Source organism: Myotis yumanensis, unplaced genomic scaffold, assembly GCF_028538775.1.
Source record: "Myotis yumanensis isolate MYYU_CA2020_CCGP unplaced genomic scaffold, mMyoYum1.0.hap1 SCAF_4, whole genome shotgun sequence".
Lineage (NCBI taxonomy): Eukaryota > Metazoa > Chordata > Mammalia > Chiroptera > Vespertilionidae > Myotis > Myotis yumanensis.
Window position 1 is genome coordinate 34911315 of NW_027223755.1, and position 23787 is coordinate 34935101.

The 23787-nt window shown below is 40.6% G+C and overlaps 1 protein-coding gene across 5 annotated transcripts in view; it reads left to right on the forward strand.

Moving 5' to 3' along the window:
• Positions 1 to 23787, forward strand: part of MAST4 (microtubule associated serine/threonine kinase family member 4) — a 514811-nt gene that overhangs the window by 397173 nt on the left and 93851 nt on the right. For all 5 annotated transcript variants that reach the window (XM_070412101.1, XM_070412097.1, XM_070412098.1 and 2 more), the window contains one exon: positions 14815 to 14903. In XM_070412101.1, the coding sequence (XP_070268202.1) occupies positions 14815 to 14903 (89 nt within the window). The remainder of the gene's footprint in view (positions 1 to 14814; positions 14904 to 23787) is intronic.

Consider the following 23787-nt stretch of genomic DNA (forward strand, 5'->3'; position numbering starts at 1 on the left):
CCTTGAGAATCCTCTGTGAAGGAGGGACTGTCCAAATCATGACATCTCACCTGTCTGTCTACCACGAGCCTGAAAACTGTCTACAAGTATATTCCAGGATAAACAACCTGCCCTGTGGTGACATGGAGGTGTCTGTCCATTGGGGTCAGGCTTGCTGCCTCTAGAAAATCTCTCAGTCTGATGTGAAGCTTTACAGCTTGACCCACCTCCTGTAATGGACCACCAGGCTGCAGGCTCAGAACTCTGGTTTGGTTCGTAGCCAAGAGCAGCTCCATGTCTTAGGCATGGATCCATAGTCACCACGCTCACCAAGTGCTGTCTGGGACCAGAATGCTGAGGTTCATTTACAAGGATTTAGACAGTTAATATTGGGCTTAGGCCCCTTAATGTTCTTATTCTTCACCTTATAGACATTTAACAGAATGGTTAAAAGCACAGGCTCTGAATGAAGGCAGATTGCCTGGGTTTGGATTCCAATTCTACCCTTTACGTGTGTGTCATCTTAAACAGTTTCTAAACTTCTCAGTTCTTCAGTTTTCGCACCTATAAGGTATGGATAAAAATAAGTCTTGCCTCCTAAGGTTATCATGAACATTAAGCCTTTGCTTGGCATGTGTTAAATAAACACTTGGTCAAAGTGAGCAGTTGTTGTTGCTGCTCCTGTGACTCACTTTGGGACAGAACTCTCCATGAAGCTGGTCAGAAGCTTGTTTGGGCAGGATGGTAGCAGAGCGAGGCACGTTCGATGGCTTAAATGCTTAATGCCGTTGGGCAAAGGTAGACAGATGCACATGGTTTGGGCAGTTGATCTACAACACTGAAGTCTGGTGGGTGCAGTCCTTGCTTGTCCCTTTACCTTAACGTTGCCGGTTTGAAGCCCTTGGCCAGTGCTTCTTTGGACTCTTGAACCTGTGGTTCTGCAGCTTTTGTCTTTCTGTTTCTAAAGCCAACCAGTCATATTTTTTTTTACCGTTAAATTCTTTCTGTACTGCGATAACATTTTCATTTACTATCAAGCCTAGCTGCCTTAGCACCAGTCACTTTAGCTTTTACATAATTCAGTGTATTAATTTTAGAAGTTAATTCTGTGGGCAGTCTTATGCTACTTGTTCCAAGATCCTTGAGGAGAAGCTTTGGTGTAACACTCTAAGAATGAAAGAATGTATGCAAAAGAGAAAGACCAAAATGCTTTCTTTTGACACCTAATATTTTGAAGCACTTGCTATGTGCCAAGCACTAGGATAGTATCTTTACATTCTTTATCTCATTTAATTTCTGCATAGCCCTCTGAGGTAGCTTATATTCTTAAACCCATTCTACAGAGCAGTAAATTGAGGCTCAAGGGAGTTTAGAATTTGAAGTCAAATCTACCAGTGGCCTTTCATAACTGTACTCCCCTAAGAAATAGCCAAGTGAAATCTAAAAGAACTGTCTCTTCCTTTTTTAAAAAATATTTTATTGATTTTTTACAGAGAGGAAGGGAGAGAGATAGAGAGCCAGAAACATCGATGAGAGAGAAACATTGATCAGCTGCCTCCTGCATATCTCCCACCGGGGATGCGCCCGCAACCCAGGTACATGCCCTTGACCCGAACCTGGGACCTTTCAGTCCGCAAGCTGACACTCTATCCACTGAGCCAAACCGGTTTCCGCTGTCTCTTCCTTTGTGGAATTGAATTCTTATACATTTGCATGAGAAGTAGTTAGATTTATCTTCACATCTAATGCAGATTTCTAACTTTGAATGTGCCCTGGTTGTGGCCCCTGTGCTCTAGCTGGTGCTGCTGCCTTGGCAGTCAATGCATCATCTTCCGGAGCTAAAATTCTGTTTCTCCGCTCACAAATGGCAAGAGCAAGGAACAGTCATGACCCAGGCTGAATACTGAGCAACTTCAAGTATCTTCTGGTATCTCCCCAGCCCAACTGTCTTCGGCAACAGAATTGGTTCCTTGTGGCCAATTTCATCTTTGCAAAATGAGACCAACTAAGAAAACATCAGTGGATGCAAATGAGGAAAGAAAAGACATCTGCCAAGTTAATTAAGAGGAAACATTCCTTTGACCTCTTGTTTTTTTGTTTCTTTTTTTCCTGTGTGTTCTGCCAAGGTGGGGTGGTCTCCCCCCTCAGAGGGCTGCATCCTTTTCATGTTGTAAACAAATGGGGGGGGTGGGGTGGGGAGAGGGGCTGAGTGCTTCAGTGTGGGATGAACACAAAGTAATTTTAATATCCATTTGGCAGTTTTCCTGTTGTTTCTCTGGTTAGGAAACATTTTCTTCTACTTCTGCCCATTATCACAGCTTTGACATTCATGTCATTAACAGAATGTCATTTTGCAAGATACCAAATTAGGCGCAGCTAGCAACAAAACATACTGAACAGGAAGATAATGGCTTTTTGCCCACGTCTTTTTCTCCCCGAAAAGAACAAAGTGGAGCTCTGATGTCGGCCGTGTGTGTGTGTGTGTGTGTGTGTGTGTGTGTGTGTGTGTGTGTGTGTGTTTGTGTGAGATGCTTTAGAGCTGGAATGGTGTAAATAGTCGTGCTGTTCACTCTGGGCTTGACATACATTTCTGATGAGTGTCAGAAAAGGAGACTTGGTAGTTCTGGAAGTAATGTCCCCTTTTGTGGTGAGAGAGGTGTGGCCTCAGATTCCTCTGAACCCGAGAGAAGGAGCAGAGTTTTGCTTTTTTTGGGTAGTGCTTAGCTATGTAGCTAAATTCCTCTCCTAGACTAAAATATAGCCACAGGGTCCAATGTTTGTAGCTATAGCAAGTTAAACTGAGGTGTGATTTCTGTATGGGGAAGCCTGTATGTAAAACATTATATTAGTTCAGCTGATACACACACACACACACACACACACACACACACACACAGGTTTGGATAGAAGAAAACCTTCTAATCCACCTTCACGAAGCTGTGCACCATCTCTTAAAAGCAATAAACATAGGAGATAATAAGTACAGGGGAAAGGAGTTCATAGTAAAATTTTATTATGGTCTTTCCAAAAAGGCAGGTCAGAACATCAGAGTTAAGGTGTTGCATTTACTCTGATTTGGGACTGCTACCACTTTCTATGGCTTTTAAAAGGTATATTTCCTTCCCATTGGCTAACAGAGAATAATCCAGTGCTATTAAATTAAATTGATTCAAAGTAATTTTTATAGTTGGACTTTGGACATGGTTTTGTTTTTGTTTTTTTGCTACTTAAAAATAACGTATCCAGTTGTGACTTTTACCCATGTTTAAATGAAAATGGGAGTTTTAAAACAATGTGTCTCATTCATCCCCCCCAACACACACACACACACACACACACACACACACACACAGTGGAAGTTTAAAAAAAACTTGGTTTGTATTTTCTTTAGCTCCCCAACATACCTATAGGCTTATCGTTGGTCCCTGACCACAAATGCCCTGAGAACAACTAAAGTCTTGGGTGTTTGACCCTGACCCTTTTACCCAGGTTTAAAATTGGGGCCCTGCCCCCACCCCTCCCAGCGGTCCTCAATGCCAATTTGGTAGCCCAACCGCAGGCAGGCTCATCGGTGGGTACCAGCTCTTTACCCTTCCAGGACAGGTTAGACACAGTTTTGAAGGACTCCACACAGTGGTTGGGCCAGATCAGCCTTTGAAGCAGTTTCCCAAGATACAGCACATGCCTTTCAACTATTAGATCAGAATTAATTACATTGGCTTCTCAGCACTCTTCACTCCCTCAGCCCAAGGAGGAACAGTCTGTGCTGTGTCTGTTTCAGGTGGGGTTTGATCTCTTATACTCTTGAGTAACCATAAGTCCAGAAGTCATCTCCTCATTGACTCTCTCCCCTCTTAAGTGTCCTCATCCAAACAGATAACCTGCCCTGATGTTTGAGGATTCCTCAGCAGGCACACAGGCTTGGTGCCTCCTTTGATTTGGGTTACAGATAAATAACACTAAAAAAAAAAAAAAATTCACAGGTGTTCAGGCCCCTTCTCACTTGAATTACTTTTTACTTCAAACATTTTTGTCAGTTGAACTTAGCCTGCTACTATAAATCTCACATCATTTCCAAACTCCTACTTGACTTTGGCCATTGTATTACGTCCCTCTTTTAATTCCACTGATTACCCTACTATAATTTTATTCAGGGTGACATGTTTATAGGTTTTCCCAGTAAGGTGTTTCATACCATATACCCAGCACCACAAACCTGTCAGCTCTGTGTGTTTGTTTAGTCTAAGCTGATATCATTAGGCTATATTATAATACCATCTTGGGTCAGTTTAGTCTTGTAAATTAGACTATGTTTGTCCTCCATGTTAAATTATAAACTTCCTAGAGGCAGGAAACATATTTAATTAGTCATTGCAAAATATTTATTGATTCTATATTCAAATCATTTGTATTTTCTGTATTTTTCTGGGTATCCAGAGATTTGCTGTTATATAGAGAATAATCTTTGCTCTCAAGGTATTTATCCCCCCTTCTAGATTGTAATCTCCTTGTGGAATTTTTGGTTATGTTTGTTCACCAAATGGGAGATGATAGTGTGATGTTCTGCCTGCCAGGATCATGGTGGTGCAACATGGTGAATGTCAGCTACCCATCAGTCACATGCTATCATGACATCAGAGCTCACTGTGCCAGCCACATGGAAATTGCTCCATTGGTGTGTCTCGCTTTGAAATAGGATCAAAATGGAATAACCAAGAAGAAATCAGATTAAAAAATGTTTATTTTGTCAGGCAGGTCACTGAAATTAAGGGCTTATTTAGGGAAGCCCAGTGAAGTAGAAGGACAGTTTGCCATAGTATCTGTCTATATATATAAAACCTTAGTATGCAAATAGACTGAACGACAGAACAACCGAACAACCGGTCGCTATGACATGTGCTGACCACCAAGGGGCGTGTGAGGAACATGGTGGGCATCAGCAGCAGGCGGCAGAGTGCGGAACATGGTGGGCTTCGGCCACAGAGGGATGGTGGAGCAGGTGAGCAAGGGCGCCAGACCATGGCAGGGCGCCGGTCGCTGTCATCAGGGCGAGCCTCTGGTGGTTACTGAAAATTCTTTGATCCCATGCACTGCGGTCCTGCCTGGTGCTCGCACCTGCTGCCAGCGCTGGCCCCTCTCGCACACCCAGCCGGCTTTGGAGCTGCCACTAGCACCGGCTGACGGCATCCTGTGTGGGTCCCAATTGCTCGGTGCTGTCAGCAGGTGTGAGTGGCGACTGCTGGCCCGATCACTCCTGAGGGCTTCTCCACCTCCCCCTGCTCCTGAGGGGCCAAAGGGGCAGCAGTTGCCGCTGTACCCACTGATGGCGCCGGTCCCGCTCGCACCTGCTGCTGGCACTGGCTCCAATTGCTCCATGCTGTCAGCGGGTGTGAGCGGGGCTGGTGCCATCAGCGCGTGGGAGCGGGGCTGCTGGCAGTCAGAGGACCAGGGGCTGTGGTGGGAGGGGCAGGGGGGGCGCGGAGGATGGGCCGAGACCCACCCCTGTGCCCACTGCTTCCTCGTGGCCCACAGTTCCTTTCAAGGTGCACAAGACTAGTATACTATAAAGTTATAGTGTTTATTATTTATGAAAACACTAGAGGCCCAGTGCACGAAATTCGTGCATGGTGGGGGGGGGGGGGTTGTATCCCTCAGCCCAGCCTGCACCCTCTCCAATCTGGGATCCCTCTCACAATCCAGGACTGCTGGCACCCAACTGCTCGCCTGTCTACCTGCTTGCTGCCTGATTGTCCCTAACCACTTCTGCCTGCCAGCCTGATCACCCCCTAACCACTCCCCTGCCAGCCTGATTGATGCCTAACTGCTCCCCTGCCTGCCCGATTGCCCCTAACTGCCCTCCCCTGCTGGCCTGGTCACCCCTAACTGCCCTTCCCTGCCGGCCTGGTCACCCCTAACTGCCCTCCCCTGCCGCCTGGTCACCCCTAACTGCCCTCCCCTGCAGGCCTGGTCACCCCCAGCTGACCTCCCCTGCAGGCCTGATCGCCCACAACTGCCCTCCCCTGCAGGCCTGGTCACCCCCAACTGACCTCCCTTTCAGGCCTGGTCCCTCCCAACTGCTCTCCCCTGCAGGCCATCTTGTGGCCACATGGGGCGGCCATCTTGTGTGTCGGAGTGATGGTCAATGTGAATATTACCTCTTTATTAGATAGGATGTTTCCAAGATGAATGGGGTTTATCTCACACTTTAGATGGCAACAGATTAGTGTTATGTACCTCTCTCCCAGATTCTGCCTTATCTGTGAATCAATCTTCTCTCTTCTTTTATACCTCAAACACTCTGAGAATGTCTTCTTCATTTTCTTATCCCCCAATAATATTTTGTACAAAGGAGTGGATGTTCCAGAAAATGTGTTACCTTGAATACTTTCTTGCTATTATCTGTATGTTCAGCCATCTTCCTCTTTGTCTATGAATACAGCAAATTGAACCAGACCTCACTACAGGCTTATCTTAATAGATTAGATATAATTCTAAGAATATTGTATATAGTAATATATATATTGATTTTTCTCAGAATTTTTGAAAGCCTGGAGACCTTTCCCTTTATCCAGGCATATAATTAACCTAAAGTTTTTGCTCCTAGATGAAAATAGTATGAGCACCCATTCATTTCCATTATAATCAATGCCTTCAAAAAGGAATTTTTCTACTAATGGAAACGTTAAGTTCAAGTATCCAGCTGATAATATCAATAATAAGCATTCATAATTACAAACCCCAGGACCTCTGAACTAGGTCATTACATTGATGCCTGTATGCAAAAGCCTGAAGTACTCAGGCTTGGTAGTCAGGTATCAGCCCTGCTATTTTCCCAGTTTTGTGGGGAAGAGCATGGACTGGGCCTGGTGGTGTGGTGCAGTGGTTAAGCATCGGCCCATGCACCGAAAGGTCACCAGTTCGAATCCTGCTCAGGGCACATGTTCGGGTTGCAGCCTCAGTCCCCAATAGGGGCGTGCAGGAGGCAACCTATTGATGTTTCTCTCTTTTTCCCTCTCTCTCTAAAAATTAATGAAAACATATATATATATTTTTAAAGTTACAGACTAGTATAATACTTGCCTTGAATTTGGGGGCCTTTTTTGTGAGTATGAATTAATTTTAAAATAAAATACTTTATTTTAAAGTAGGATTACAAGAGATGTCTGTGATTAGGGCTGCACATCAACTTAACGTCCTCACTGATCTCCCTACGTCTTTTTTTGGTTATTTCAATTCAGCAGCCAGAATGGTTCTCCTAAAAGTCAGATTATGTTCAAAACCTTCCAAAGGCTTCCCTTTTCACTGAGACTAAAAACCAGTGCTCATACTGTGGCCTGGAACTGCCAGAGACCTGTGCCCTGTCCTCTCTGCTGTCCACTTTTGCTGCTTGTCTCTGGCTCACTTCACTCCGGCCACACTGGCCTGCTTGCTGTTCCTGGGCACAACTGCCTCAGGGCCTTTGCTCCTATGGATGCTCACCCCACCTCAACCTTCTGGTCTTATTCAAATTTCACCTCTCCAGTGAGACCTTTCCTGACCACCTATTTAAAATTGTGATTTTTCACATCTGCACTCCTTGTCTTACTTTCTGCATTATTTTTCTCTATCACCATCTCCCATACTCTAAATTAGACTAATTTATTGTATTTGTTATCTGTTTCCTCCTGCAGAATGGGATCACCTTGAGGGCAGCAGGGATTCTGTGTGTTTAGAATAGTACCTAGCATATATTAGGGACTCAAAAAGTGATTTGTAGAATGGATTAATGAAAGCCAGCATGGAGCCTTGATATCATGGGTCATAGGGAAGACACCGGCATTGCCGTAACTTCACATAAGTCACAAAGTATGTTTCAGAGACAGAAACACTAATGCTTTGTTTTCTGCGCCTCATAAAGAGAACTGAGCAAGATTTGGGTGGGGAAATGTCCAAATAAGATTTTAAGGAAGATTTGCTTTATGTTGTGTAATATATTTTTTCCTTTCAAATATATCCTCAGAGATATTTTTCAAGGCTTTTGCGATCACATTTGCAAATGCATAAAGGCCTAGATATTTCATGTTGCAAAAAGGAAAAAGAAATGTATAATGTACTTTTAGTACATTTAAAATCCTAAAATTTGTTTCAAATGAATAATCTAAAAGAGGAATGAATTAGACTCATTTTTATGTTGCCATGGTTAAATCTCAAAAAATATAATGTCAAGTGGAAAAAAATATATAGTTACAGAATCTCTATAATGTATAGAGTGTGAAAGTATAGTTTATACAAAAATCAAAAGCATGACTGTCATTGAAGTACAAAGTGAACATGTGTCAAAGATTTTATTGCAATTATTAATGACAGTAGCAGTAACATATTAAAACGGGTTCAAAGAAGATTTTGAAAACCAGACATATGTATATTTTTCAATTAGGAATGATGAAATGGATTTGCTAGTAGATGCAAAACTGATTCATATCTTGTAGTACATGATATTAAATGTTTGGGTTTATCTTTCCATGGAGTGAATATTGATTATACCTGTACCATACAAAGTTAATTTATACTAGTAATATCATGGACAAGAATCATTTGTATTACTACCAGTTTTCCACAACTTAACTTCTATCCCTTCAGAGTTTTTAAATAGCCTAATCAATAGAAAGATAATGAAAGATACTCTTATGGACTCACTACCCCAGGGGTTCACTATAGACCAGTGGTTCTCAACCTTCTTAATGCCGCAGCCCTTTAATACAGTTCCTCATGTTGTGGTGACCCCAATTTCACTGTTACAAATTGAACATAATTAAAGCATAGTGATTAATCACAAAAACAATATGTAATTATATATGTGTTTTCCGATGGTCTTAGGTGACCCCTGTGAAAGGGTCGTTCGACCCCCAAAGGGGTTGCGACCCACAGGTTGAGAACCGCTGCTATAGAGCCTAAGCCACTGAAAGGAAAGCCACTCATCTCTTTTGCATAGTCCCGTGCCTTTGCCAGTTTTTCCTGATATGTGATACTACTAGTGAAAATGTGAACACGCATACAGATGTTGTTCGTAGGTATCCATGTATCTACCCTAAAGGACCAGCAATGGATGGGAAAGCTATAAGCCACAGTTCCTTTAGTAGTTGCGTAGTTGGGGACTGGAAAGTTGGTTTTGATGTCAGAGGCACATTTTTCCCTATCATATGTATACTAGAGGCCTGGTGCACGAATTCGTGCATGGGTGGGGTCTGGCCAGCCTGCCCCAATGGGGGCCTGTCAGGGCAGGCTGGGGCTGCAGGCAGTTGGCTGGCTGGCCCTGACCCCGATTGGGGTGGGGGTGAGGGGTCAATTGGGGGTGGGGCCGGCCAGGGGGCGGGCAGTTGGGGCCCAGATCAGGCTAACTGGCTGGTGCAGTATGTGTCATAGCCACCGGTCATTCTGGTTGTTCTGGTCGTTCCACCATTCCGGTCTCTGGGTATATGTGTGTGTGTGTGTGTGTGTGTGTGTGTGTGTGTGTATAATAGGTGTTTATTCCAGGTGATGGGATAATTACTACATTATGTTTATATATTTTCTATATTTTTAAAATTTCATTGACCAAAGAGTATATATACTAGTATGTTTATAACTGTTTCTCTAATCTGATCCAGCCCTGTCATTGTAAAGACAAGGAAACAGAAGCCCGCTGGGCTTATAACCTGTACGCAGCAGCCCTGCATTGGCTGGACAAGTCCTGGCTCCTGGTCTTGCCCAGGTTTTCTCCACATGAGCCTTCTTTGTTTAAGGAATATTCAAATGTTCATATTCTATTAAGGTATTAGGAAATAGTTAGCAGATGTTCATATCCAGCTAAGCTTTGGTGTGTAATTGGTCTCTTGTGCAAATTTATCAAATTTTTCATCAAGATGAATTAATAAATTATAACCTCGCCTCTGAGAATTCCTGGGGCTGTTCTTATGCAGTTCACGGTGTGATCACTGCCCCTCAGTTGCGGTCAGTCAGATTCCATAATGAGCGTTGACCTTTCAAGTCAGCCAGGAATGTTAGAAACCACTGCCTGTTGGGGCTGCCTCTCCTCGGCTTGTCTTGCCATGATCAGACATGATCGGTATTCATGTCTCAAAATGAATGTAATTTAAAATTAAGCTGGGGTTCAGCTACTCTGAACAGTTGCTAAAGGCCACAGCCTGGTGGGCCTCACGGCTTTCACAGCCCTGGTTGGGGATAATTAGCAGGTTTTTCTGCCAGGAGAGATGTGACAAAGCCAGATGTGAAACGTTTACAGGTCCCTGCAAGCCCTTTCTGTGGAACCCTGAGCATGAGAACAGCCTAGGCGGAAGTAGAGCGTGGGTGCTTTGGACCCAACATGTGGTCAAGCATTACCCCCCACCCCCCACCCCCTTCCTCAGCCTAGCAGCCCTCTTTGTCCTTCACACTGAGTTAGGCCTGACTTAGAGGATGAAATGCATGCTCCGTCTCTATCTTCCTAGCAAAGGGAAGGCACTGTTGGCAATAGTTAGGAGATCGTGAAACTGCTTTGGTGAATGGGAACAGTGACCTGAAGGAGCAGGAGCGGTGCCCTGTTCAATCCTCGCTTCACCTGCCTGAGCCAAAAAAACATGCAAATAAAGCACTTCCTTCAGATAGCCACCTATCACTAAAGTGCCATTTCCACCTGAGTGCCTGCCCTGCTGTGAGGTTCTCTGTGAGTGCTCTGTCTCTGCTTGCCTTGCCTCCCAGCCCGCAGGGACCAACCAGCCCTGCTCACTCAAAAGTACTGCTGTTGCCCTGGTAGGTGTGGCTCAGTTGCTTGGGTGTTGTCTCGTGCACCCAAAGGTCGTTAGTTCGATTCCAGGTCAGGGCACATGTACAGGTTGCCAGCTTGATCCCCCATGAGGAGCATGCAGGAGGCAGCTGATCAATGTTTGGCTCTCACGTCAATCAATCTCTCTCTCTCTCTCTCTCTCTCTCTCTCTCTCTCTCTCTCTCTCTCGTAAAAAAAAAAATTTAAAGTACTGCCATAGTCTTTCCACCTTCCCAACCTTCTCAGATCCCTGGTCCCTATATGCTTTCTGGCACTTTAAGGTAAAACAGGAACATCACTTCTGTAGCAGAAAGCTCTTAACTTTTTAAAAATTTATCCTCACCTTAGCATTTGAGCTTGCACAGATTTATCTCTAGTTTTTACCTTAGGAGCAAAGGTATATAATTCCCAAGTGAAACTGAAGGACAGATGGACTCAAGTTTCTGCTCAAGTTCATTCCCAAAAGCCTTCTTTCTCCTCCACTCTTTAAGAAGAAAGGGAAGCCCCTCACCCTGCCCATGTTCTGGTCTGAAAGCCAAAGGCAGGGTGTCCACTTCCCACAAAGCAGCTCCTCCTCCTCCTCCTCCTTCTCCTCCTCCTCCTCCTCCTCCCCCCCTCCTCCCCCCTCCAGTTGAAGCAACACACAGAGACACCTACTCTGCCTGCGATCACAGGCTCCGTTTGTTCTCTCAGTGTGGAAGGTTGCACAGTGATGGCACAGTTCTTTACTTGCAAAATCTCATTTAGCCAGAGCGGACAGCCATCTAAACTTGGGACAAAGGCAAAGTGGTCTTTGCATCAAGTTGGGCTGATGGTGCCAGTAAGCATTTCTTTTGTTTTGTTGGGGAGGGTAGGAGGAGGGGACCGTGACAGTGCCTGAGAGAAAGCAAGGCTGAATAAGCTTAGTCATGCTGCTGAAAGGGAAGGGACCTTGATTTTGCCCAAGTGGCGATGTTTCCACTATTTTATCATTTTATGGATCAAATGAGTGTAGTGTAGTCACCAGCACCTGAAGGGCTGCCTCACACTGTCATAGGCGTCTCCTTTCATCAGCAGAAAGGAGTGTGACACCTGGATGAATAAATAATGGCAGTAGAGGTCAGCTCAGCATCTTGCACCTGTGTCATTATTAATGTGGGCAGAGTCATGTGCTGAGACAATCCAGGTAGTAAATACTCATAGGTCCTGTCTACCCAGAGTTTTCTTACTGTGGGATTAAATGTAGATTTCAAATGACCTCCAACCTTGCAAAGTTACCTACAGAATATCTTAATAGGGTCCTAGAATTTTGAAAGTAATTATATATCAAGATCTAGGTATTTTGAGGTTAAATACAGTATAAAATGCCCCTTTACCTTTAAGGATGTTAGCAACAACTAAATTAATTGTTGAGGCCAAGACCCTACTTGATGAGCATAGAGATTTATTTTGTGTACTTATGGAAATGTATCTTGACCTTTATTTTATCATGTCTTGATTTGCCACACTGAGGAGTATTTCATGTTTAACATGTTCCTGTTTGATTGTTGAGAGATTCAGGAAAGTTCCAAGTCTGTTATCTTGGAACTTTTTTAATACTCTCTAGCAACATGCTCAAGATCCATATGAGGTTAGAGAAGACACTTCCAGCTCTGATTGTTAAAGCATTTGTCAGTAACATTTGCCAGTTATTTAAGGTTTAGTGTAACAGACTACCAGTACCTTAAATGTGGTAAACTGTTAAAATTCTGAAAGCAGTTTGTTTTTAACTTCTTTTAACTTTCTCTTGTATTCATAGATGAAGAATCCTTATTTTTTTTCGCTCTAAATTGCATTTATAGTCATCTGGTTGTAACGATTACAAACCTTTATAGAGAGAAGGCAAACACAGGATGAATATAATATAAAGTTTTTTCATATTTTATATTTTCATATTGACCAAGCAAGTATATTCCATTTTCTGGTTTTGTATAGACATTTATTTTTGAGATTTTTTAAAATCACATTTTAGAAATCAATACTTTTCTACCCTTTTATGATAGACGTTTAAATAACTGATTAAAATGTTAAATTTTTTTGTTTGTGTTTTCTTTGTCATAAATCTAAATTTTTGGTTACTTATTTTGTTGGGGTAGTGTACTAGTCATTCTATATCTCTTAATGAAATTTCAATTTTTTTAAGTTTTCTTTAAGAAATATTTTTTAAATATTAGGTTTACATCAGCATATTTCACTAATATCCCTATTTAAGATATTCATCAGATTACTATTTCTATTTATTTACATTTTGATTTGATTTAAATAGATAAACAATAATTGAATATCAAGAGAAAATCTTCATAAATGATGTAGAACAAATACTAATATAAAAAATAATACCAATAGCCATTTTTTTGGATAGCTAACCCTTGTTTCAATTAATTTGCTCAAATTAACAAATAACTTTGCTGAGATTTGCAGGGTATAAATCTGTCTTTTAAAATTTATTTTATTAACACTAGCAAGTTGGTATACTTAAAATATCTGTATTAAAATGAAAGGAGACATTAATTTGAATTAACACTAAGTATAGTATACAGTTTATTTGTAAAACAATCACACTATCTGATTTAATAATTATGAATGTAATAGGTTGAATACAGTTCTTGATAGATGAGTTGGTAATAACACAATCCACCTTCATAATTAAGTACCAAGGGTCTATTCTTATTCAACAGCTTCTTTAAGGCTGAGTAAACATGATCTTAATTATACTCACAGATTATGTTACAGGATGTTGATTGCTCCAGTAAGGAAAATAAAATGATGCAGCCTCACCTTAAGAAATTATAAATATGGGCATGTTAACAAATGATGATAAGCAGCAAACATCTAAGAGAGAGGGTTGGTTTGCAAGCCAATATTGCTGAAAGAAATTGTACTTGGTTTAGAAATGTATTATTTGCATATTTAGAAATGTTCCTTTCAAATATCTTCTATAAACTCTCAAATATATCTAATTCAGAAGTCAGGTGAAAATTCCTGTTTCAAGAACCTGCTCTACCAGGTATATTCTTAATTAAAAAGACATTACAGTAAGCCTTTAATGAAGGCAGCCCACAGGTAGGAGAAGGAGCCAGAGTACCCTGAAACTTATTATAGGTGAATTCATCTATTATCTTTCTAACGTCGGTGCTGATAGTAAAGAATGAAGTGCCAACCTGTAGCAAAGGAAAGCAAATGGAAATAACACCCACTTCACCATCAACCAGCTTTGCATGTGTCGTATTCTTTGAGGCTTGTGAAAGTTACATTGGAATAAGATTGGCTATTTTATAATTTTCTACTAGCAGAAACAGGAAAAGATAGTTGCCCTATGTCCATATGTAGCAACTTATTTCCATTCATGGAGTACCAGGATAAAAATGGTAGGGAGTGTGCCTGTGAAAATAGGCCTTCACTGTTATTTTCATGCAAACAGGAATCTGTTTTTATAATTCCAAAATATGTACCTTAATTAGGAATTTGAATGCTGTATACAAGATGAAAAATGAATGAGTAGTGAAATACATTTGTCTTAGGCATCGGCTGTTGTATTGACAAAAGGCACAAATGTGAAATTTGTCTAAATAATTAGATTTTTAATTAGTGCATCATTGTAAGATTAATGTCATTGCGCTTCATTGCATGTAATTTTGTATTAGAAATTTCATGTCAACAAAGATGCTACCTGTGGTTTGCTGATTTGAAGCCCTAATTTATCACTTGCATGTGTGGCATGTCACATATTTGCAGTCAAGACCTGAAAGAAGGCTTTTGATTATAGCTTCACTGGTGGTGAGGAATATTGATGATGTGATACTACATGAATACTTTATATTTTCTAATATTCAGGAGGCAGCCACCCCTCAAATATTAGTGAGTACATATTGCCTTGCAAAAATGTTGTTAATAGTATGAACTGATAGGTAGTTTAACCTCTAGTCTGTGCCTGTATTGAATATGCCTGAATTATTATTATTAATATTATTATTATTGTTATTAATCTAATGCTATATTATCTTTTTAAAACTTAGTTTTTCCTTTCCTTTTGACAGTTGCCGAACAAGCAACCGAAAAAGCTTAATAGGCAATGGGCAGTCAGCAGCATTGCCCCGACCACACTCACCTCTCTCGGCTCATGCAGGTAATTAGTTCTCTTTCCTGGAGTTTTGTTTTACTTCTTTTTGATAGTTGTTTTGTGTGTGGGTTGTGGTTGTGTGTGTGTGTGTGTGTGTGTGTGTGTGTTTCAAAATAATCTGGGCAATTTGAAACTCAGGTGTGTCTTCATGTCTTTTTAGCCTGGTTTTCCTGGTGGTTTCTCACTAAGTGCTGGGGTCCAATCCCAGCGGGTCCAGGGGTCCCCAAAGGTGTGGACGGAGTCGGCGAAGAAGGAATGACACGAAGACAGCCTTCAGTTGATCAGCAGCCTAGTCAGGACCTCTAGCCAGGATCTCCAGCCAAAGTTCTGGTCGGAGTTCTGGTTAGGAACTGATCAGGATCTGATGTTTATTGTCTTGTTACATCCGTATTTATACCAGCCGATTTTAATCCTGTCAATTTCTATTACAAAGGTTAGGGCGTTTCTTATCTCCATTCCAGGGAGTAAAGATTATGTAGCTTAACTACCCGCCTGGCACTAATTAAGGGGTTGTATCCCCTCCCTAACCTCAGGGAATGATCTCCACCTGGGGAAACAACCTTTCTCGGAGAGGTGACCTTGGTTAAGACACATGGCGCTAAAGGGAGCAAACATATCAAGAACAGTATGCTATATATGCCAGGTCCATTGAAACATATGCTGTGCAGATGTTTCTTTCCTGCAGCGATTGTGTCAAGCAGCAAGGATGGACCGGCTCCCGGCAACTAAGTTGTTCTTTCTGATGTTAGCCCAAACCTTTTTCTCTTTCACAGTGTTTGGACTCTAAAATTGAGAATTTCTTTTTATGTGGGGTCCTTTTTCAATTATTTATTTCTCAGTTTCCCAATGTGTGGATGATGCAAGACATGTTTGCACATTAGGATTATCTTTGAGAAGCGCAGACATGTTATTTCACATGAAGAGGATTTGTGTTAAGAACTTTAGGGGAAGAAAAATATCTTTTATCTATCCTTCCAAGTTCTCCACTGGGAGCCCTATAACCAGAAACAGACTGACAACAGGAAAGCATACCAACTTACGTAATGTAAGCTTTACGTAACACGGGAGCCTTCACAAGGAAGTGAAGACCCGAAGAAACAGTTAAACTGAGTGTTTTTATGCTAGGTTTAATGAAGAGTGGAAAGTTGTACAAAAACGTGATAGGGCAGAGGTGATGGCTAATTGTGGTAAACTGAAATTAGCAAGGCCGATTCTTCACATTCCTCTATGTCCCTTATCTTTAGAGATGATAAGGTTTCTTTACTCCAGGCATAGGACAGTACCTTCCACAGGAGGGTTTTATGACTTGCTTTAGGGCAGGTCTTCTTGCACACACCCTTCCTCACATTCCTTCAGCTTGAAATAGTCAATATGCCAAGATGACGTATTTTGGGGTTACGTGTCCTATAGTCTGTCAGAACTAGCCAGCATTTTTTTTCTTGCTAAAGTTGAACTAAGATATATATATATATATATATATATATATATATATATATATATATACACACATATATACACACACACACACACACATACACACACACGTATACATACATACATACACATATGTGCTATTACAAACAATGCTGCTACAAGCAGCCTAGAACATGCCTCCTCTTGTATATGTGCATTGTGTTCTCTAAAGTTATACCTGTTGGCAGCATATATAATTATTTCTTTCATCCAGAACCATTGTAGAGACAATAAAGATTCAAGAGATGAGGCCCTTGGGCTCAGGTACTAATTATAAGGAAGATAGAGCCATATTACAAAAACTTCAATGAAAACTGCTGTATGTTTAAAGTTCTATCCAAGATGGTGCAAAGAAGAGAAGGGTTAATTCCAATCAGGAAAGTCCGGGAGAGTTTGAAGGAACTACTTGCTTAAGATGTTGAAAGATGAGTAAGACTTTGACAGGTAGAAACGGGGAATTCCCAGTGTGTGGCTAGAGCTGGCGAGGTGTATGCTTGATTGTAAGAGAAGATAAAGGTGGAAAAAGAAACCAAAGGCAGAGAGGAGAAGGAATTTTGACCTTGAATGCCTTTCAAGGATTTTGAGGAAGATCCGTGTTTTAGGAAGATGTCTTCAGGACTGTGAAAAATGATGGGTTGACAGTATGAGCACTTCCTCTATTATACTATTGTGAAAACTCTGCCTTCACACTGAGGGGCTTTCAGATGATGATTCCACCTTTGAAAGCAGGGCTGTGACTCTTCCTCAGAAGTCCTTTTGCTTGGGCGGGCGGTACTCAACCTGAGAGTGGGCGTTATCCGTGATGTATTTGGGGAGAAGGGAGAGATAGAGGTAGCTGCCTCTGTGGGGTAACATTTTGTTTTATTCATAGTAATCAATAAAAGATGGTAAAGTAGAAAAGGTAAAATTGTGATACTGTAGCAAGACCACTAAAGTTCAGAAATGCCACTCGCAGGTAAAACTAGAGACAATCATAGGAAAGCATGCTCTAGGCTGCTCGTAGCAGTGTTCTACGTAATAGCTGAACATTTGAAGCAACCTACGCATTTATCAGTTAGAAAATGGAGAAATGAATTGTGGCACAGTCATCCACAGAACACTGTGCACATAGCAGAAAATGAACTAGCCTTGCACATATCCACACGGGTGAAACTCGAAGGTAGTATTGGGCAACAAAAGCAAGGTACAAAAAAATATTATTTAAACCATTCATATAAGGCTAACATGATGCTACAAAGAATATTTTGTTTAGGGATATACACATACACATAAATATGTATGTTTATGTGCATATATGTTTATAGTAAGAGTATAAAGGAAAACAGTAATTTTAAAGGCCAATTTCATGAGAGCTATGAGGGGGATATAATCAGGGAGAATGATAGCAGTTGGTGATATTGTATTTCCAGAGCTGTGTGATGAATACACAGCTATAATGTTACCATCTATACTTTGGAGACGTATGTTATATCATTGTTATATAAAATCAAAAGCTGACAGAGGGGCAAGCCTTAGTGGAGGCTGAAATTCTTTTTTTCATCTTTATATTCCTCATCACAGGGCCTGATGGTATATACTAGGTGCTGAGTAAATGATGAAGTCTATTTGTTACATATAATTCGATAGTGATTAAAATAAATTAACCTTACTCCTCTTTATAGTGTTCTGTAGTAATTGTGCCACACTTTATGTGCCTTTTGATTACTCTTTATTACTGTGATTGTCTTCAGTTCTCATATTGAGATTAGAGAAAATGTGGTTAAGACTTTAATGATCCTCTTAATTCTTTTCTCTATGTAGACTTGGGTTGAATTCCTTCCCCTTCAAACATCATTTTAGGATTTAATCAGAGGAGTGGGCAGAGAGGAGCCTTTTTTTTTTTCAGGTTCTGAGAGTACTTTTCCTTATGTTACGGAGCCCACAGGTTGTTATTCACCCAGAAGCTGTAGAAGTCTGTCAGACTTTTTGTGAGAAATGGCATTCATCACAGTCTGGTAGATTCCTATTTCTGTATAAAAAGAAGAAAATGTAAATTAAGGAAGGGACCATTCTCATGCCTTGATATGTGAAATGCCTCCCCACTCACCACGCCTCTTAGCTCTGACTGCCCATTGCTACCTTCTCTGTCATGTATGAGATACACAGAATGCCAGGTGAGGCTTCCTAGAAGTCTCCAGGAAAACAAGAGGAAGGAAAACTGCCTTCTCTCAATGCTTATGCACCCAAAATATAGAGTTATGCTTTCTATTTTTCTTAGTTAGAGATGATATGTCAGGCCACTCATCGCTGACACATGACTTTACGCCCATCACGTGACTCGGTGGAGATGAGAACTTTATTTGTGGCCTGAGGAAAAGGAATACTGGCACAGTGTTCTGCAGCTTATCTCCACACACAAAGCAGTGCTTGTTGAAAGCCAGGGATTCCTCAAAGAACGGTGAACAGGATAGTCCCATTTTAATAAAAAAGGGAAGGTTGAATATCCTAGGCTCCTATTTCCAGGAAGATACTAAGCATGAAATTTAATCCAGAAGCCCCAAAGAAAAGACTGGTGTGCCTCTCCTACAATGAAAATTTCTGCGTAATAAACAAAATAAAAAAAAAATTGTGAAAATGTCTCATGCTTATAACTGACCAACATCAGATTGCCTTAATATAGAAAGAGCTTGTGTAAATTAATGTGAAAATTGATGAGTGCACCAAGAGAAAAATGAGCAAAAGATGTAAATGGCATGTCACAGAAAAAAAATTGAACAAAAACGTGTGAAATGTTGACTCATCGTAATCCCAAGAGAAATGTGAACCAGGATAATGAGATACTATGGTTCATAGCATATTGTCAAAAAAGTTTAAAAATTGGTAGAATCCAACAAGAGCAAAGTTGTGGTGAAGCAGTTCCTCTCATATACTATCGTATTCATCATTGAGGTACTCCTGTGGAGGGATTTTGCAGACGTAATTAAAGTCCCAAGTCAGATAATCTTTTATACAGAGATTATTTGAGTGGGCCTGACCCAACCGTATGAGCCCTTTAAAAGAAAGCATTTTCTCTGGTTAGGGCAGAGCAGTTAGAGATAGATGTGAGCCTGAGGTTGATTGGACGTGGCAATTATGGACTTGGAGTTAGGAGAGGGCAGAGCCCAGAAGCGGAAAGCAGCCTTAGGCTGACAGCCAGGATGAAATGGAGACCTCAGTCCTGTCACCTCAGTGATCTGACTCTCCACAACCTGTATGACCTGGGAAGTGGACTCTTTCCCAGCCTCCAGATAAGAGCCCTGCCCTGCTGACACTGTGATTGTGGCCACATGATACCCTGAGAAGGAAAACTGGGTGAGGGATCCTAGGGAACTGGGAGCTGGTGGTTTTCTACCTTTCTTTGATTTTGGCTTTATGATCCATTGAGAGCCCCCTGAGCTCAAACAAGTAAAGCCTACCTAAGATTAATAAATAGATTATCATTTTTTAAGCTATTAAATGTTTGGTAATTTATTACATAGCTATAGAAAACTCATATAGGTATTATTTTGTTTGTTTATTGGTTTTATTTTTAGAGTCCTATTTTATTGTAAAGTCACTATATGCTAATTTCGTTACCTTCCTGTTCCCCAAAGTTAAGCATTTCTAAGTTGCTTCTTTCTCCTTGCAAAAATTCTTGTGAATATGTGTAAATATATTTTCTTGAATAACCAAGGTACAGGGATCTTCTGGAGACCATTTTAAAAGTCTGCCGACCACAATATTACTTCCATATTGTATTGGATTCTAATGGTAAAAGTATGAGCTCTAAAAGTAATTATGCTTATAGAGGGTGATCCACAGGCTAGCTGTAGATAAATAACTGAGACCTACTGATGCTAGGCTTTTAAAGTCCTAAGAGCAAATATTGGCCAAAATACCTAACCTTTTGTGTCTTCAAAAATTGTTTTACTATGAATTTGCAGGTGATTACGTAGATTCATTTGTAAGAGGATTTTTGGAAGAAAAGATGGAAAGAAGTATCAATTTCCTATTGGACACCTCTGGAAATTACTCAAGACAGGAAATACCTTTAAAAAGTTCACATAACCTAGTAGGTTAGTATCTAGTATATATATCATTAGTCATCACTGTACTTGCTTCTTCTCTGTTCACTAAGCCCCTCTTCGAAGATGTAACTGACCTAAAATTGACATTCCTACCAATAGTGCAGCACAAAGGTTCCCTTTTCTCTAATCCTTACCAGTGCTTATTATTTCTTGTGTCCTTGATAATAGCCATTGTAACAGGTATGAGGTAAATTCTTTTTTTTAAAAAATATTTTATTGATTTTAGAGAGGAAGGGCGAGGGAGAGAGAGCTAGAAACATCAATGATGAGAGAGAATCATTGATTGGCTGCTTCCTACATGCCTGTGACTAGGAATCGAGCCTGTATCCCGGGCACGTGCCCTTGGCCAGAATCGAACTTGGGACCATTCAGTCCGCAGGCTAACGCTCTATCCATTGAGCCAAACCAGCTAGGGCTGAGGTAAATTCTTAGTATGTTTAATGTGCTTGTTTATTAATCTTTTGTAATGTCACTAATATCCTTTTGTAATACGCTGTTTGACTTTTTAAAATTAAGTTAATTTTAAAATTATTTTTATTTTTCAATTACAGTTGACATACACTATTATATTAGTTTCAGGTGTACACCCCAGTGGTTAGACGTTGCATAACTTACTAAGTGATCATCCCAATAAATGTCCTATAAATCTGACATCACACATAGTTACTAGACTATTATTGGCTCTATTCCCTATGCTGCACTTTACATCCCCATGACTGTTCTGTAACTACCAGTTTGTACTTCTTAATCCCTTCACCTTTTCACCCATCCCCCAAACCCCCTCCCATCTGACAAAATGTTCTCTCCATCTGAGTCTGTTTCTGCTCTGCTTATTTGCTTGTTTTATTCTTTAGATTCAATCGTTGATATTTATGTATTTATTGCCATTTTGTTGTTCAAATTTTTTTTATCTTTTTTTATTCTTCTTAAAGAAAAGCCTCTAACTTTTCATTTAATACTGGTTTGGTGGTGATGAACTCCTTTAGCTTTTTCTTGTTATTTTACTTTTTGATTAACGTGATATTTTTCTTTCATTCTTTTTGTGGCACAGTTTGTCAGTATTTTTCTTTCTGATTTCTTCCGTTTTTGTCGTCATTGTGTCTATTGTAGAGTTTCATTGTATGGACGAGGCTGGGCTTGCTCTGAGCATCACCTGCTCTGACCTCGCTGCTTCCCTGCCCTCTTTGCTTGACAAGTTTGGTGTCAGTGAAGCATTTCCTTACTCATACTCCTTAGTATGTCGTATGGGGTGGTGTTTTTTTTCCAAGCAGTGACCAAGGTTTTCACTACAAGATTTTTCCTGAATCTTGCCTCCAAAGGTGAGACAATAGCAATCAAAAAAAGGCATCAAAACAGTTTCTCTCTATGCCCTAAACAACTAGGGGAGGTTATGCACTTACACATTTCTGCTCAGATGTTTGCAGTACCATTAGGTTCACATGCCACACTCAGAGGGCAAGCTGTTACTCATGAATTTTAGTTTGCTGGTGGGAACAGCTTGGTCAATAGAGATGAATGATCATCAGGTATCAGTGGAAGATTTCTCCTTGGCTAAGGTGAAACTGGAGGACAGAGCCTTGAATGTAATAGTGCCTTTGTTTTATCTATTTTGTGACTTTCATTCAAAAGCTATTAGCAGGTTTTTCATGCTTGAAATATTATTTGCCAAACTGTTTAAATCTGCTTTGGAGATCTTTAACAAAAGTGTTCATTCAGCAAGGCAGCCACTCCTTTGGCCAAGTAGACATGATGGTCCAAGACAAATGTATTCCTAGCTTCTTTCTATTTGGGTAATAGAACAAGGCTAATTGTGTGCCCATGGAGTCATGGCAAACTGAGTGTTAGCTGTAGTAGAAATTAAGTGTCCTGATGCCCCATACAACCACTCTTTCTTTAAAAGATAGAAATGTCTTTTTCTACTCAAGAAAAAAGACATGGTCACTCATTGGCATTTTTTTTCTAATTATAAGCAGATCACAACAAAATGAACTTAACCGTATAAAACTTGTGTTCAGTTCAGCGCACCTTGAAGTATTCCTCAGAGGTTTCATTTCATGTAGGTTACAATCAGCAAATCATTTAGTCAGCCCTGGGTGGGACATCACCCGGGACTCATCTGGTTTTATTAAAACCTTCAGAAGGACCGAGACCCAGAGTTTCTTAATCTAGTGTGTGTGCCCAAGTTTTATAATTTTACAATGCAGCTGTTCTGTGATTTCAGTTATTTCATAAATCAGTTTCTCTGAATTATGGAGAATGCCATCTTTCTTATTCCATGCTGCACACACAGTTTTATATTGTAATCCTTAGCCTTTGTGTAACTGCCAATTGTTGGCCTGAGCAATGACACATCTTGCCCTTCCTGCTTAAGAAAAAGGATGATAAAATCAGACGGACTGACGTCAGCGTGTTTTCCTCGTTGGGGTATTGCTTTGTGTGGAATCAGTAATGACGGATATATACCAGAATCATGAATATGTGTTAACTTTTTCATGAAGATCCCTCTGCCGTGTGACTTCCGTTTATCATTTTGGTCCTTTGAGAAGACTGCAATGTTTATGTGTAATTTATTCCTAATAATAATTTAATGACTGACATCTTTCATATTCCCCTGCTCTCTAAATGTAGAATTTAACCTGAATGGCCTCTGAGTTAGCTTTTTAGCTTCTCCATTACAAACTGAAGCTTTTGGAAGCTGATGTCTAAATTTAATTTTTTTTTTATTGCTTAAAGTATTACAAAGGGTATTACATATGTGTCCTTTTTTTCCCCCGCCCTTGACAATCCCCTGGCCTCCCCTACCCCCCAGTGTCTTATTTCCACTGGTTATGCTTATATGCATGCATACAAGTCCTTCTGTTGATCTCTTACCCCCCTCCCTCCTGCCCCCTAACCCTCCCCGGCCTTCCCGCTGCAGTTTGACAATCTGTTTGAGGCAGCTCTGCCTCTGTATCTATTATTGTTCATAAGTTTATAATGGTCTTTATTATCCATGAATGAGTGAGATCATGTGGTCTAAATTTAATTTTAAAACTCCTTTGTGTTAACAGAAGTGGTATTAGTTTGCAGGGTTTTGTTTTGTTTTAGTACATGGGTTTTTCATCCGTAAGGAAAGACTCTATTCTTTTTTTAAATCAAAATGTTGCAGTTTTTTGTGTTTATGCATCAACTGTGGATTTGCTTTGATTTGGTTTGATTGCTAAAGTAATAGATATATCTTAATTGCGTGTTTTCCAAGTTAGAGTTGACAGTATTTAGTGATACATTGGATGTGGGGTGAGGGAGAGGTCATCAAAGATGGCTTCCAGCTGTCTTGCTGCGAATATGGATGG